This window comes from Gopherus flavomarginatus, chromosome 24, assembly GCF_025201925.1.
Source record: "Gopherus flavomarginatus isolate rGopFla2 chromosome 24, rGopFla2.mat.asm, whole genome shotgun sequence".
In the NCBI taxonomy this organism is placed as follows: Eukaryota; Metazoa; Chordata; order Testudines; family Testudinidae; genus Gopherus; species Gopherus flavomarginatus.
In genome coordinates this window covers 4,352,064-4,368,593 of record NC_066640.1, presented here as the reverse complement: position 1 = coordinate 4,368,593, position 16,530 = coordinate 4,352,064, and the positions used below count along the sequence as shown (strand labels likewise).

Below are 16,530 nucleotides of genomic sequence, written 5' to 3'. Positions count from 1 at the left end.
TGACTGTCTCCCCATGGGACAGGATCCAGGTCCAGCTCCTGTAATGGCCGAGGGTTTGAATTCAAATCCAGGGAACCAATTGGCTAGGATGGAAATGGTCAGTGAAAATGCAAATGACCTGGCTGGCAGGAGGGAGGGGCTGCTGGGCTCAGGATACCTGCCTACCTGTAACCAGCCCCCTGGGGCTGAGTGGGAGGGAGAGATGCTCCCCGCCCCCCTGCACACCGGAGAGGGGGCTCACACTGGCTCTGATGCTGTGACCAGAGCAGAGAGCTCGCTGCCTGGCCCCACTGGGACAGCAAGGGCAGCGCTGAGCACGGGGGGAGCTGAGACCCCAGCTGAGTGGGGACATACCCAGGCAAGGCAAGTCGGCTGCCAAACAGGTTTGCCTGGTCCAGACATGCTGCTGGGAAGTGATTACACAGCAGGGAGGGAGCTACCAGGGACAGGGCTCAGGGGGGCTGTGACCCCAGGCCCAGCCAGCGAGAGGGAGCAGGTCCCACTCCCTGCCCCAGCCGCTGAATCCCAGACCGAGCTGCAGAGGGATCCCTCCTTGGAGAAACTGAGGGAACTTGCTGGCCACAGCGCTGCAAACCCCCTTGGGGAAGGCTGCAGGGACAGAGTCCTGCAGGAGAAGGGATTCCTGTACCGGGAATGGGCTCCCCAAGGGGAAGTAGAACTGGGGGGAATCGGGAGGCAGCTGGTGGTGCCCCAAGAATCCACAGGGTTCTTCCCTCTCGAGCTGCTGGATGGGAGGAGAGTGAGGGGACCCCTGAACCTGAAGAGGGAGGATTGGATGAAGAAGGGGGAAGACCCCCGGGGGGATCTCTTCCCTGAGGTGGGAGACAATCTCCCCATCAGGTGTTCCCCGTTCAGAGTCACTGGGAAAGCAGCCCAGAACCTGGAGAGAGAGGTCAGGGACATGCTGCCTCTAGATGGGATCCAGCCATTTTACAGCCCATGGGCCTCACCCGTGGGGCTGATCCCCAAGGGAGACAGGATGATCTGGTTTTATGGGGGCTATCAGAAGCTTAAAGCCATCACAGTGTCCGATGCCGACCCCATGCCTAGGCCTGGGGAGATTCTAGACAAGCAGAGGGCGATGGAGAACTTGGCCCTGGCAGACACTGATAACATGTGCATCTTTAGCCAGACCTGGGAGGAACAGGTGTCCCAGGTGAAAAGGGGGATGGGCTGCCTCAAGGAGGTGGGACTGACCTTAAAAGCTGGAATGTGTAAGGGGGGACGGCAAAGGTGTTGTGTCTGGGCCACAAAGTGGGAAGCAGCTGCCCAAGCCCAAAGCTGGCCAAGGCCAAGAGGGGGGCTCTTAAGTGCTGGGAGAAGACCCCGTCCCAGTTTGAACCCCAGAGGTATTGGGGTAGCAAAAGGGTTCAAGCCGCATAAACCTTCCTACATGCGGCCTGCAAGTGCCATCAAGCACACCCGACCTAAGGGAGGGCGTGAGACTGGACTGTCCTGGTGTAACTCACACCAAGGAATGGGAGAGATGCTGGGGCATCCATGGGAACGTTGGTGGGTTCGAACTTCCCCAGGTCACTGGCTGAAGTGACCTCGCTCAGTTCGGTCTCGAAGGGGGGAGAGATGTGACGAACTGGGAAAGTTCTTAATGTTTGCTCTGAATACTGTGTTGGTGCCTCAGTGTCCCCATGGCAGTTCTTAAGTATCTGGCAGAGCAAAGGGCCAGTGCACCTAAATGCCTGACACTCTGTCTCCTAGCAACTGATGGCCTGGGCCCCTCCTCTGCAAAGGTGCCAGCTGAAGGTGTTGGAGACAAAGGGATCAGGTGACCTCCTGGCCCGGGAAAGGGGCTGAGGAGAGAGGAGGGGCTGGGAGTGGTGGTTAGTCTGGAGCTGGCTGGGGTCAAGGGTGGAGGGCAGACCTGGGGGTCTGGCTCACTGCCCCCCAGAATGGACCCAGCCGAGGGGTCCGGTTCGCTGTATCTACAAGCTCTGTTTTAGACCCTGTTCCTGGCATCGAATAAACCTCTGTGTTACTGGCTGGCTGAGAGTCACGTCTGACTGCAAAGTGGGGGTGCAGGACCCGGTGGCTTCCCCAGGACCCCGCTGGGGCGGGCTCGCTGTGGGAAGCGCACGGAGGGGCAGAGGATGCTGAATGCTCCAAGGAGAGACCCAGGAGGTGAAGCCGTGTGAGCTTCTTGCCCTGAACAAGTCTGCTCCAAGGGAGAGGAGGCTCCCCAAAGTCCTGACTGGCTTGGTGGGGAGCAGTTCCAGAGCATCGCCCGGGGACTCCGTGACAGCCTCCTCCCCGGCTCCCTCACGAAGCTGGGGTTACAGGGGAGTGACGCTTTAGAGATGACAGGTGACTGATGTCTCTCAATTACTAAACCAGGTCCTTTTCATGGTGCCTAATTAGCCTGGTTTCTTGTTGATAAGCTAAAGAGCCTTCCAGGTGCTGCTGCTTATATCCCAGCGTTACAATCACTGGCTAAGTGACCTCTGGGAAGGAGCAGCCTCACCCAGCGATTAACGAGACCTGCGCTGGCCCATTCCTTTTACCTTCAGTTTGGACAGCTGCCCCAGCTCCTTGGCCGCATTGAAGATCATCTGGGTGCCCTGCAGCACACAAGAGAGAGAACAAATGGCAGAGGGTTGAAAGTGATCCCCCCCTGCGCGGGCTGGCTGCGCTCGGCCCACAGCCGGCAGGGGATCGCAGGGCAGTGCGGAGGAGGGACACCACTGGGGTGTAGAATGAGGGGCAGGGGATGCGTGTGAATAGTGCCCTGTGGGTTTCCCTGCATTCATTTCACCAGGTCCCTTTGCCGGCTCGGCCCGGCAGCCAGAACAGCTGGCACATGAAAAAATGGACTCACCTATATTTGTGTCAAGGAAGCAGCGAGTTGGCAGCTCTCTGCCTGGCAGGGTCCCCAGGCCCCACCCCCTGCTGGAGACGTTTGGGGCTCACACGGGCTGATGTTAACACACGTGTGTGTGTGTGTGTGTGTGTGTGTGTGTCACCCCTCCAGCCGCTGGGCGTGGAGAGTGCAAGGTGCTTGCCTGCCCTCCGCTGCCCGCGGCTCCGGCTCCCCTGCCTGCTCGTACCCTGCCCAGGGCAGGTGTGGGACGCTGGGGAGGAGCTCCCAGCCACAGCTAAGCCCCATGCCTGATTCTCTGGTTACAGAGCAGCACTGCTTTCCCTGGCGCCCCGTGCAGGGCCTTGTGACCGGTCCCGATGGCTGCACTGGCCAGGAATGAATCCAGGCACGAGGGGTGGAGTCCTTCCCTCCCTGACCTGCAGTTTGCTGCTGGAATTTTCAAAGGGGGCCTCAGAGACAAGCCCTGGGCCGCCAGCATGGATGGCTCCCCAGAGCACAGTGGGAGCCGGAGGCACTCGCTCACCTTCTGCACCGACTGGCCTACAAGGTGTCTTTCAACCCCCCAGCATATCTGAGTCAAGATCTGACCTCCTGCCGCAGCGTCCCCATCCCGCGTCCAGCGTCTGATGTGCAGGAGTCCAATGTTCACTCCTAACCCCCCAGGGCCAATATGTGGGGCTCAGGGTGGTGGTGGGGGAGGTCAGAGGGACAGTCTGACACCCACCTCGCTTCCCCTCTCCCCGCCATCCCCACAGAGAAACGAGCCAGAGAGGGCAAAGGCAGAGAGGACATTTAAACAGGAAAGGAGTGAGCGCGGGCAGACACACAGGGGCTGGGAGGTGACACACAGGTGACAGGTTCCAGACTGGAGGAGGAAGGTCCAGCTTGCTGAGTTTTCAGGGAGCAGCCTGGGCCCCCTGGGAGCCCTAAGGGGCTATGCGATGCTCACACACCTCTGAGCATCCTGCCTGCCTCCCCGACACCAGTTCTGTGCTATGGGCTCCCGGTGTCCATCAGCTGCTGCGGTGCCACCTTGAAGCGGGCAACCCTTGGCCACGCACCGGTTGACAGGTTCACCAGAGCTGAGGCTTGTGAAAGCTGACATCCTTTGGGGGGGATCTCATAAGGGAAAGGCCCCCCCGACCCCAGTGCCCCTTTCAAAGGGCTGCTCCCCTCAACGCTACTTGACAAAGGAAACCCAGCCCAGCCAGGCCTGGGAGGGAATCAGGCTGCAGCCTGCATGTGGCGGGGTGGGCAGGAGAAGTCACTGCTCTCGGGCCCAGCTCACGGTCTGCAGGGCCCCCACGGAGCAGCTGAAGGAACGGCAACAACCTCCCTAGTGCCTCCCAGAGCCCTTCACTTCCCCAAGTGACTGACAAACTCAGCTGCCCCTCCAGTGCACAGTGGACCCTGTCCCACGCTGCTGTGGGGCAGACTAGGGCACAGCCCGAAAGTGGGTCACACTGAGTCTGAGCCAGGACTGACTCCTGACCCCCAGTTTCCTGCTCTAACCACTAGGCCTAGTCTCTCCCAGAGCCAGGAAAGAACCTGGGTGGCTTGACCCCCCGTCTCCCTCTCTAACCACTAGACCCCACTCCCTTCTGCAGGGTTTGGATTGCTGGGCGAGCAAGGCCTAGCCTGTCAGCAATGGTTCCATAGCCCTTGTCAGCAGATGGGCCCCCATTCACCCTCCCATGCTGGCCTCAAACCCCAGCATGCAGGCAGGTCAGCGAGCTGAGCCCCAGTCAGCAGAGAGCTTGACAAGACACTGTCCCTGGGGAGCACAGGGTGGGGGGGCGAGGTGGTGAGAAAACAACACCAAGAGGCACAGAGGAGAGAGAGCAAAACCAAGCAGGCTTAGAATAAAAGTCTCCTTACATCCGTGTGACTGGGCAGCTTCACCCTGCTCTGGAGAGAGAACAGCATTGGATATAGTTATCATCGGCAGCAAAGCGAACTGGCCGAGGATGGACCAACCCCGCCCCCGGAGCACCTCACCAGGGCCAAGCCCACCAGCCCGAGTGGGCTCAGACCTCTGTCCTCGCCTCTAGATGCAGCAAGAGTTGGGACCAATTCTTTGCTGGGGTAAATTGGTGCTTTGTGTTGGCACCAGGGCACGCCAGCAGAGGATCTGGCCCATCGTGCTCACAGAGCTTTGTTCCACCCCCTGGCTGCTTGCAGACTTTAGGAAATACCTGTGATGAGGACATCAGTTCTCACGCAGCCCCACCTGCAAGAGTGTGATGAGCACTCTCCCTGCCTTCCCAGGTGGCCGCTGCAAGGGGCAGTCTACCCTGCCCCCCCATCACAGGTATTATGGGGCTCTGTTTGCTTTCCTGGGGTGAGCAGCGGGAAGCACCTGATAACGATACTCTTACAGGGTCTCCAAGCCCTGTACAATGCACTAATCCACCAACCTCTCACTACTTGTAGCACTACTGGGGAAACTGAGGCACACAGCAAGGCCATGGCTTGATCAAGATCACAGGGCAAATTAGAGGCAAAGCTGAAAAGAGCCCAGGAGTTCTGGCTCCCAGCCCTCTGCTGCTTCCCTCCACAGCACAGGTGAATGTTTCCGGGCACTCCACAGAGCCAGCGAAGAGCTGCGCCCATGGGCAGTGGTTCTGTCACTCACTTTAAGGCGCTGGCTAGCCAAGGTTGCTGCTCTTTAGACAAAACCCACTGCAGGTGGGCATGAAAAGCCAGGCCAGGACTAATCTGCCCCTGCCCCAGGAGAGGCATGATTTACCACCTGGGCTACGGCGTGCTGGGCAGAGCAAGCGTTTGGACAACCTGGATTTCTGTGCCCACCTGGAGTGGACACTTTTCGGCATCTGCTCCCATGCACAGCGGAGTCCCACAGGACTCCTGCCTTCCTCGCCTTGACGCTACAAAGTTATTTTGCAGGAGCAGCTATTGGCTAGCCAGCCTCAGGAGCAGAAAGGCTCCCTGCACCTCAATATGGCATCAAATAGACCCTCTGCTATGCGTACACACACACACACACTCTCTCTCTCTCTCCCACTGTCTCCCAAACCAACACATGCTGCTCCATGACTGGCCAGTTACCTACAGGAGACAGCAGCTCACTTCATAATGGCCTTGCCTGCACTGCCAGCAGCTCGGGCCCTGCCCAGGCGTGTGCCGCCGGGCTCTCTGGAGGTGCATCAGCCCTGGCATTCTGCAGAGGACGGACTTTGCTGCCTTTCCTCATAGGAGCCACACCATGAAATCCCCAGGAAGGGTAGGGCTGGGCTGTGGTACAGCCACGCAGATGCCTTGCTGCTCATTCCTGGTAAACCGTCCCCGAGGGCCTGCAAGTGCCACGGCTGGGCTGACGACCTTCCCCCCCCTACCCCCGGCTCTCTGCACCCACCTGCTCTGCTCCAGCTCCGGGTGGCCAGTCTCCCTAGGCCAGGGGCAAGACACTGCCTCCCCAGCCTGGATGCCACATGCATGGGTATCCCCAGCACCCCTTATAGACACAGATGCTCCCCAACCCGTCCTCCCCACAAAACACCTACCCACGTAAGTGCTCATGCACACATACACCCCCGGACAACACAACACACAACTACACCTCTGTACGACAACACACACACACACAATGCACATCCAGACGACACAACATGTGAAGCCCGACACTCAGGTCCCCAGGCCATAGGCAGCCGGGGCTCTCTGCTCAGCTGTACAGAGCAGGGCTGGCAGACTGCTTTGAGCTGGGGGTGTGGCGATACACGGCTAGCGCACAGTCAAAGAAGCCAGAGGGCTAGTTACCTTCTCTGTCCCCTTGCCGTGTTTTCTCAAGAGCGTCCCCTGCAGAAACAACGTCAGAAGTCGATCAATGATTCAGAGAGAGCGCGCGCGTGTGTGTGTGTGTGTGACTGACCCCCCCACACCCGCATCCTCCTTCCCTCACAACCCAGGGGACTTTGGCAGCTGAGGATGCACAAGGGGAGGGAGTCCCAGGCCTAACCTATGACCGTGATGGGGGGGGTGTCTGGAGGGTGTTGGGGGGGGCTCAGGCTCCCCAGCAATCCGAGGGGGAAGCCCAGCACCAGTTTGAATCCCAAGCAGCTTGGCAGGAAGCTTGGCACACAGCAGCATGGCAGGGTGGCTGCGCGTTCTCCCCCTAAAGCCTTGGCAGGATGGGCACAGACTGGCATTGAAATGGGCCGGGCCCTGCCCAGGGAGCCCAGCTGGTGTCTGCCCACAGGGTCCCTTCCCTGCAGTGACAAGACCCTGCCCATCACTTAGCCTTAAGGCGGTCAGGCTCCTAACGTCAAGGAATTCACTGCACGAGATCAGGCCCCAGGCTTCAGACTCCCCCCTGGCCCCTGCTGCTCGGGGGGGTTGACGGGTCTGTGGGAGTGGGTGGAGTGGATCGGGAGGCACATCCCACCTGTCTGCTAGGCCTCTCCCACTGTGGGCCCCTGGAGGTGAACATGGCATTGGACACAGCAGGGCTGGGTGATGCTGCTTTTACAGCCAGCTAAAAGGGGCACAGCTGGTGAAGGAGAAGGGGGTGCCCATTCCTAGCAATGGGGGGTGTGTCCAGATTCCTGTAGGAGTGTGTCCTTCGAAAGAGGCTTCACAGCACAGCTGGGCTCATGCAAGACACCACAGCTGAGCTGGGGGAGCAGAGAGAGGGCAGTGGGATGGAGCAGGGAGGTGGGCATCCAGAAAGGACAAGAATTCCCAGGCAGGATGGGGGCCCAGGAATCCACTGCTGGAGAAGCCAAGCAGCAGAGGTCACATCGCCCGTGCAGGAGCCCTGCCCTGAGTGGCCTGCCCGGGAGGCAGGTACACAAGCCGAAGGCTGCCTGCACTAGGCGTTCGTCTCTCCAGAGCTCCCTAGCAGAGAGCAGGCAGGGGCCTGTGCCCATGCTGTAGGCAGCTACCGCCTGCCTGGCCTCCACTCAGGGTCTTCAACCAGCCAGCTACCCCATCTCGTGCAAAGCTCCTCTTCCTGCCCTAGTGATGGCGAGCCCCAGATGGACAATGGCGAGTCGCTCGGATGTAGGGCTAAGGATCAGCCCCACACCCTCACCATCTCCTCAGCGGCTGAACAGCTAATGCCACCATTCAGTAGGACCCACCCAAATCCCAAGGGCTCTCGGGCTGCTGGCTGTGCCTAGCCCTGGCTGCTCTCCAGGGGAGGGCTAGGCTCCGTGGCCAGAACTGCGCTGGATCCCACACCGCAGGGACAAAACCCGAATAAGCGTCTCAAACTCCAGTGGAAAGAAAAGGGGGCAAGGGGGGAATTCAGGGGGAGGGGGCCGAAGAAGCTATCTACTCACAAAACAATACTAAGGGCATTAAAATACCTGACACTGAACAGCCCTTTGCCAGTAGCATTTCCAACGCCCTCGCAAGCCCCGTACACTCATCACTATTAAAGAATTCCAGCTCCCACTTCCTCAGGTGACAGGGCTGCGCACTGAGCCAGTCCCCTGCTCTAACCACTTGAGGCCGCTGCCTGTGAAACTGAAGAACTGACATTGCCCTTTGAACAGGCCCTGATGACTGACAAGTCAGGTGCTGGGTCTTGTGGACACCTGCTCAGAGCACAAACGCATGTAGGGCACCTATTTAAGGGCACTTGCTTCACTCTCAGGGATCCTTTGCTCAGCAATAACCCCTAGGAGAGGCCTTACATTTCCATTCAGGTGCAGCTCAGTCTCATCACCCACCTACAGAAACCGAGGCATGGCGAGGGGCAGTGCCTCGCCCAAGGTCAAACGGCCTGTCAGTGGCAGAGCGGGGAAGAGCTGCCAGGAAAGCCTGGTTCTCATGCCCACGCTCTGAGCAGCAACCTACGCCTGGCCCAGCCTGGCAGAACTAAGCAGCTCAGCCTGGTTTGCTAGCGATTGAAACACGCTGCTGCCCCTTTGCCTTCCCCGCACCCCCTGGGCCAGGAAACGCAGACGGGTTCAGTGCGGGACCCCTCCCCCAATCCCAGCCCACTCCGCACTGCTCTAAACACCAGCTGGACTGCACCCCTGCAGAGTCTGGGGCCCTCAGGCTGAAGGTTCCCGCCCCCCAGCCCTCTCTGCATCACCCCAGTCCCCAGACTCACCCCCTTCTCCTCAAGGACAGGGAACAGAGACCCGCGTTGCTAACTGAGCCCAAAGGGGCGTCACACCAAGCCCCAGAAGAGGATGGAAAGGGTTCCTTGTTAGGAGTTGCAGGACAGCCCCTTAAATAGAGCTGAGCCATTGCTGGGCTGCTTGGGCCAGGGAGGGAACCAGCCGCTTAGCCCCAATGCAGCACACGGCAATGGAACCCACCAAAGACCCTGGCAAGGGGCATGTGGGCACCAGAACGCAGGTCCCATCACGGCCTCCAGCACTAGGGCACCAGGCTGCTGCCGAGGCTGGTCGGAGGGAGCTGTCCCTAAGACGATCCCACATCTCTTCTTTCCACCCCCTTCTCCCTGCCACACTGTCCCCCGGCCAGTTCCAGCCCCGGTGAGTTTCCACGGTGCTGCCCTGCCCTGGGGGACAGGCTCGCCCTACACATCTGGGCACAGGAGGCGGACAAGGAGCAGCTGAGCAACAGGGGGTGACAGAGGTGGGGTCGCTCGGGGAGGGAGCGGGGGTGGGGTGGGGTGGGGTGGGGTGGGGTGGGGAGGGGGCGCGGGCAGCCACACAAGACAATAACCGGCTGAGATCAGAACTGACACACAGCAGACACAGACAGACAGACAGGGAGCTGCCGTACTTACAATCATCTGCCATTGTGAGGGGAGCGGAACAATTGGAGAGAACAACCATCACACGAGAGTTATGCCAGCCCACCTCCCTGCCTCCCGTCCCCAACAGCCGGCCTCACCACCGCCAAACACTGGGCCCACGCCCCCCATGCCCCCTCGAGGAATAACCCCCCAGCAGACCCAGAGCTCCATGGCGCAAGGGGATGAGCTGGGGGGATCCCCATTGATGGGGACTCTGGAGAGGCGGGGAACGCGGGAGACAGGGACTCTGGAGACGGGGGCATTCCTGACGATGGGGACTCTGGAGGGGGCGATCCCCGGCGATGGGGACTCTGGAGAGGTGGGGAACCCAGGAGACGGGGACTCGGGAGAGGGGGGATCCCCAGTGATGGGGACTCGGGAGAGGTAGGGAACCCGGGAGACGGGGACTCTGGAGACGGGGGGATTCCTGGCGATGGGGACTCTGAAGGGGGGGATCCCCGGTGATAGGGACTCTGGAGAGGTGGGGAACCCAGGAGACAGGGACTCGGGAGAGGGGGGATCCCCGGCGATGGGGACTCTGGAGTGGGAGGATCCCCGGTGATGGGGACTCTGGAAAGGGAGGGAACCCCAGCGATGGGGATTCTGGAGGGGGGGGGATCTCTGGTGAGAAGGACTCTGGAGAGTGGGGGATCCCTGGTGATGGGGACTAGAGGGGGGGATCCCCGGCGATGGGGACGCTGGAGAGGGGGGATCCCCGGCGATGGGGACACTGGAGAGGGGGGATCCCCGGCGATGGGGACACTGGAGAGGTGACTACAGCAGATCAGGAATTATAAACCCAGCAGCAACTAAAACATGCCCTCTCCCCAATATCACTGTCCATCGCTAACGCCACAAGCACCCCCACCCACCCTGCCACTGTTCCCTTCCCACCCACCCCCCGCTCTGTGCCCCGCAGTCAGAGGGCTGCAGACAATGGTGGCCATTGCACAGGCTGATCTCCCTCCTCCCCATTTCTTTTTGCTGAGCCGGTGGGGCCCAGACACCAACTCCCAGCCCAGTGCCCAGTGCCCAGACTCGTCCTGGCTGGCTCTGGGGAAGGCAGGCTCTCGGTCCGAGGAACGGTGACAAGGAACTCAGCAGAAGCTGTGCAATGCACACATCATGGCAGGGAGCCCTGCTGAGCGGGTCACTTCATAACGGGCAGGGCCAAGGGATGATTAATGACCCCAGCTGCGGATGGACCAGGCTGACCTATCGCTTCTTCTCCAGCTCGGTCCTATTAGGCTCCCTGCGCTGGGGAGCCTGGACTTCGCCCCAGCAGCCAGGATCCTCCCACTTCCGCTGATGGGGCCTTACTGGACGTTCAGAACAAGACAGTGCATGTGAGTGTATGTGTGCGCATACATGTGTATGTGCATGTGCACCCACACGTGCGCGTTTACATGTGTGTGTGCGCACGTGTGCATGAATGTGTGCGCGCATGTGTGTGCATGCATGTGTTTGTGTGTGTGTGCATGTATGTGTGCGTGTGCGTGCGCATGTGTGTGTGTGTTGGGGGGAAGCAGGCTGGTCCATTATGGACTGGGGCATCCCACTCCGGAAGGGGTGTTCTCAACCTCACAATAAAGGTCTATGAACAAAAGGAAAACACCGAGCAATCTAACCCCCTGTGAGGCCCTTCGAAAAGATGAACTCTTGCCCTTGTGTCTCAAGAGTGCCAGAGGCAGAGCCCCCTGCTCCTCAAGGAGATAAGCCTGTGGCAATGGGCAAAATCCTTCTCTACTGCTCACCAGCTGTAGCTAACAAGACTGAATGGCTGAATCACCGCCTTTCATTCTGAAAATGCCCAACCCTCATCTTACACCACCATACTCATGCAGGGCTCACTTAATGCTAAAGTGCAGCCGTGTCTGGAGTGCAACATGGCAGCTGTTTAACAGCGCACAGCAACACTATGCAAGGGTGTAGTCAGTACATGGAGAATTTCAGATCCAAGTGAAAGTGCAACGGGGAATCACCCGTGCCGAATACCAACAGCATACTGGGGTGAATCCCCATGGGCCTCCAAAATGCACCCTGGGGTCCTTAACAAGTGACCTCCAGCAGGACAGGACTCCCTGGCCTCCCACTGAACAACACTGACCTCCAGCCACCACCACTCCCTGCACAATTCTGGGGTTGTCTTACTGGTCACCCAAGCTGTGACAAGAGCACAGTCTGCGATGCCAGAGCAGCAGCCTGCTCAGTTCTAGGGCGGCTGAGCTAAATGCGTGCAGGGCCAACTCACGGCTGTGCCGCAGCGTGGCAGCGGAAAGCATCCTCTGATGCCGAGCGAAGGAGATTCCATGGCATTCTGCTGCCTGGGTTCCTGTGACTCATGGCACGGAGCTGTCAGGTTTCTGATCAAGTTTAAATGGCCCCTCAAAATACCCCTGCGATCAGCTTGCTGGTGAGACAGTTCCCAGCACTGCAGCAGGGGCAGCGGAGCGGTAGGCGTGACTCAGGAGTGGCAGAGAGCAGCTGGCTGCAATGCCTGTTTGTCCGTGCAGATCTCCCCGGAGAGCAGCTGTTAGCACCTGCGGCAGGCTCCCCAGGAGTGAAAATCTCCCAGTATCTGGGACACTAAAGCTAGACTAGGAAATTCCCCTGCAAAAAGCTTCAAAAGCTTCAGTGGATGGGCCAGCCGCCTTCTCAGGAAACCTCAGCAGCGTGTTTCCATTGAAGGGGAAACCTGCCCAAAGCCTGCAGAACGCCTGGCAATTGAAAGGAAAAGCTCCGGTCAAATGGGGCAGCAGGCTCGGTCCCTCTGGCGTCTCTGGCCTCGGTTCTCAGTTGTTGCACTTGGGATCAGGAGGGGGAATTCAGGGGACTTTAAGCAGTCTTTGCACTTCGGGGGGCACTTCAGGGGCTTGTGCAGCCCCTGGGGTTCATCTGAGCAGCTTGGTGGCGTTTCCTGATGCTGCTTCCCACGGCTCTGGAAAGCAATGCCCTGCCGAAGGAAAGAGCTCCCTGGCTCTGCCCCCCAATCACTCCCTTGCCCCAGGGCTGCGAGCACGGCCTACTGCAGGGGCATCTCCGGGGGTTCTTTATACCTACCTTACGGGCCCTTTACGCAACACGTGGAAAACCTCAGAGGCCTCCAGGAGTCCCCCTGCAAATGCCCCCCCGTCCCCTTTCCTTCCCCACTCCTGCCCTCCCGTCCAGGGACTACCCAACCCCATGTTCTCTCCCCCACACCCTCTGCCAACCTCGCAGAGAGGCCGATGCCCAGAAGCGCCAACAGATGCTAAGAGGAGCCTCCTTTGCCCTAAGCAGCGTGAGCAGCTCTTGGAGAGGAGGCAAAGTCCTGCCCTTGCCAGGGAGCCATGCTCAGGGTACACCTGCCCAATGTCTTGTGCTCAGGGGCCAGACCAGGTGCTCCCCTGCCTGGCACCCCACACTTAGAGGAAGGAGGGCACCATGGTTTTGCTTCTGCTGCTGAAGTGGGAGGCCTGACTTCCTGCCTCCGTGCGCCATGGTGAGCCGTGCTCTGCCCCGTGGAGGGCCTCTTGCTGTGCATGCTGGACTGGGCAGAGCAGTGAGGTGGGGACACGCTGCTCCAGCCAGACCCTTACTCCCATGTGTCGTTCGGGGCATTAAACGCTGGGGGAGTCTCCCTCCCCTCCCGCCAGAGTGATCCAGAAACGTCCTGGGCGGGGGAGGGTGGAGCTGAGCCCCTCATTCCCTGAATGAGCTCTGGAGCTAGCGAGCTCCAGTGCGCTCTGGATGAAGCGCTGCCCCTCTAACGCGCGCGGTGCCAGGCGCTCCGGAGCAGACCACCTCCAGCTGAGCTTCTGCCATGGAGCGCCCAGGCGCCAGGCCTACCCTGGAGCTCAGGGGAGGGTGCCCATGTGTCCCTCCCTCCCTGCCCACCATGGCCCGACTCCCGCCCCCCAGGGCTCACCGTCTGGTCGGTGAGCGGCGGGAGGACGATGGTCTTCTCCATGGTGTTCATCACCAGCTTCCAGAGCTCCTTCAGCACCCGCTTCAGCACCGTCTTCTCGCAGATCTTGGCGAAGAGAGTCAGGCTGGGAACAGAGCCAGGGAGGGAGAGGATGGACTTGGGCTCTGGGCATGTCACCTGCCCCCCATGCACAGAGCCCCTACACACACACACACACACACACACACACACACACACACACACACACACAATGCACCTACACATCACTATACACACACACAAACACAAAGCCCCTACACATTGCTACACACACACAGCCCCTACACACACACACACACACACACACACACACACAGACACAGCCCCTACACACACACACGCACAAAATGCACCTACACATCATTATACACACACATATACACACACACAAAGCCCCTACATATCACTACCCTCTCTCTCTCTCCCACACACACCATGCCTCTACAAACACCTCCCCCATGCACCTACACATTCCTACATATACATAATGCCCCCCCCCATGCTCTCCAGGACTCTCCCATAGACATCCCCCCCCCACCCCACTCCAACACCCTCAGCAGGGCCGGCCTTAGGATTTATGGTGCCCTAGGCGAGATTATTAAACTGGTGCCCCTGTGCCTGATCTGCTCTTAGCAACACAAACATAAGCTTACAGTATTGGAAAACTTGCCATATTCATGTTATTAAAACCAGTTTAACTTAATTAAGCACACTGTAATGCTGATGGACTAGCACTAAAGAAGCAGCACTATAGAAAAAATTCTGATGACAGAATGATGCAATTTTTTTTTAATTTATCAAAATTTTATTGGAAATTTATATGAAGAGGTATTGAAACAAAGATTTGTTTTTAATTAAAAGCAATCTTTCTGGCTTTTTTGGCTGCAAAATCAGTAATAATGTCATCGTATGACACAGACAAAGTCGTGTCTTGTTCAATTGCAAGAATAGCAAGACCAGTTAAGCGTTCCTGACTCATTGTAGAGCGGAGATAGTTTTTAATGAGCTTTAGTTTTGAGAAACTCCGTTCTCCTGATGCTACTGTTAAAGGAATTGTCAGTAGAATACGAGTGGCAATGTACACATTAGGATATATGTCAACAAGTTTGTGGGTATGAATAAACTGTACAATGTCCATCACCGATTTTGCATGTGGCAACATTGATGACAGTGTACTCAATTCTTCGTACAGTTCAAGTCCATTTAAATCAAAACTATCACCGTGCTTCAGGAGGCTCTCTAGGTTCTTGCACTTTGTCATTAGTTGCTCTTATTTTCCTATTTCGTTGAATTTAGTTATGTCATACAAAAATCCAAACTGTTCATGGTGTACTTGCAAGGTATAAAACCTTTCATCAACAGCAGATACTGCTTTATCCATTACAACATTAAAAAATTCAACCTCAAATTTCTTTTCTGGATCGTCTAAGGGCATGATCTGCTGTACAGATTCTTCACAAAGAAGTGTCCCTGGCCTTTTTAACTCATATTAACTATGTATTTACTTTATGAAAGTTGGAGAAAACATTGTGAAAACATAAAACATTGGCTGCCCAACTTCTGGGCTGGCAAAAGTTATACTGACTCACAGGGAAAAAAAAAGCAGGAGAATCTTAGTACAACATATGGTCACTCTATACCAGGGGTCGGGTCGGCAACCTTTCAGAAGTGGTGTGCCAAGTTCACTGTAATTTAAGGTTTCTCGTGCCAGTGATACATTTTAATGTTTGTAGAAGGCTTATCTCTATGTCTATATTACATAAATAAACTATTGTTATTATCTGAGGTCTTGGCCACCGGTCCTGCTCAGGCCACTGCCAGCTGAGTAAATGAAACCCCAAACCGGCAGCGGGCTGGTGGCTGGAACCCTAGACAAGGATCCCAGGCCCTGCTCAGCCCGCTGCTGGTCTGGGGTTCTGACCACCAACTCCTGCCAGCCAGGATCCCGGCCGCCAATCCCCCCTCAGCCCGCTACCAGCCTGGGATTCTGCTCACCCAGGCTGGCAGGAGGCAGAGTGGGGCTGGCGGCTGAGCTCCTGACTGGCAAGGGGCTGGCAGCCGGAACCCTGGAGTAGCAGTAGGCTGAGTGCTGCTGGCACCCCAGACTGGCAGCAGACTGAGCCACTCAACCCCCCACCGGCCCTGCTCAGCCCGCCACCAGCCCGCTCAGCCTGCCACCAGCCCACTCAGCCCGCTGCCGGCTGAGTGAATGGAACCCCAGGCTGACAGCAGGTTGAGTGGTTCAGCTGGCCTGCTCAGCCCACTGCCAGCCTGGGGCTCCTTGGGGGTCCCCAGGCCAGCAGCAGGTGCTGAGTGGGGCCGATGGCTGGTATCCCAGCTGGCAATAGGGCAGCAGCCGGAACCCCAGAGCAGTGATGGGCTGAGCCGCTCAGCCTGCTGCTGCATACCATCAAAAATCAGCTCACCTGCCACCTTTGACACGTATGCCGTAGGTTGCTGACCCCTGCTTTATACACTAGTAAGGAGATGAGCATATTACAGTTGTTGGAGGGCTCTTATCAGGAGTAACAGGCTATAGGAAAGTCAATCAACATTTTTTGTTTCTCTGATGAAAACTGGCCCACTCCCTGCCTCAAACCAAACCTGTCACTAATAATTGTCAACAACTTAATTTTCTGTTTTTGGCTAAGATATTGATTTTTTTTTAAAATAATATTGAAATTGGATTCAGGATTGTTAGCAAGAATTTTTGGCAAACAAAGTTGTTAAATGACAATCTAAATGGCAACACAGTACTGTTTTCATGCTTGGCTAACCCCCCAGCCCGCTGGTCCAACAGCTGCAGTAGAGGAGGAGATAGGTGGAAAACTGCAGGACCCCAAAATCCACCTCTTTGGGTGCAGAGTGGCAACAGCAGCAGCAAACCCTCAGGTCCAATCACACGCCAATGGGCACCACCACCAGCCTTATGGACCATGGTGAAGTTAGCACAGCATCTGATCTCAGGGACAGGGCACCCATGGAGCCACAGCA

General features: G+C 57.7%; 1 protein-coding gene across 1 annotated transcript in view; it reads right to left on the bottom strand.

Annotated features, from left to right (window-relative positions):
• Positions 1-16,530, bottom strand: part of UNC13A (unc-13 homolog A) — a 127,333-nt gene that overhangs the window by 19,190 nt on the left and 91,613 nt on the right. The window contains exons 36-40 of the mRNA XM_050933855.1: positions 13,498-13,621; positions 9,582-9,587; positions 6,632-6,670; positions 4,733-4,762; positions 2,538-2,594 (exon numbers count right to left, since the gene is read on the bottom strand). Of these exons, the coding sequence (XP_050789812.1) occupies positions 2,538-2,594; positions 4,733-4,762; positions 6,632-6,670; positions 9,582-9,587; positions 13,498-13,621 (256 nt within the window). The remainder of the gene's footprint in view (positions 1-2,537; positions 2,595-4,732; positions 4,763-6,631; positions 6,671-9,581; positions 9,588-13,497; positions 13,622-16,530) is intronic.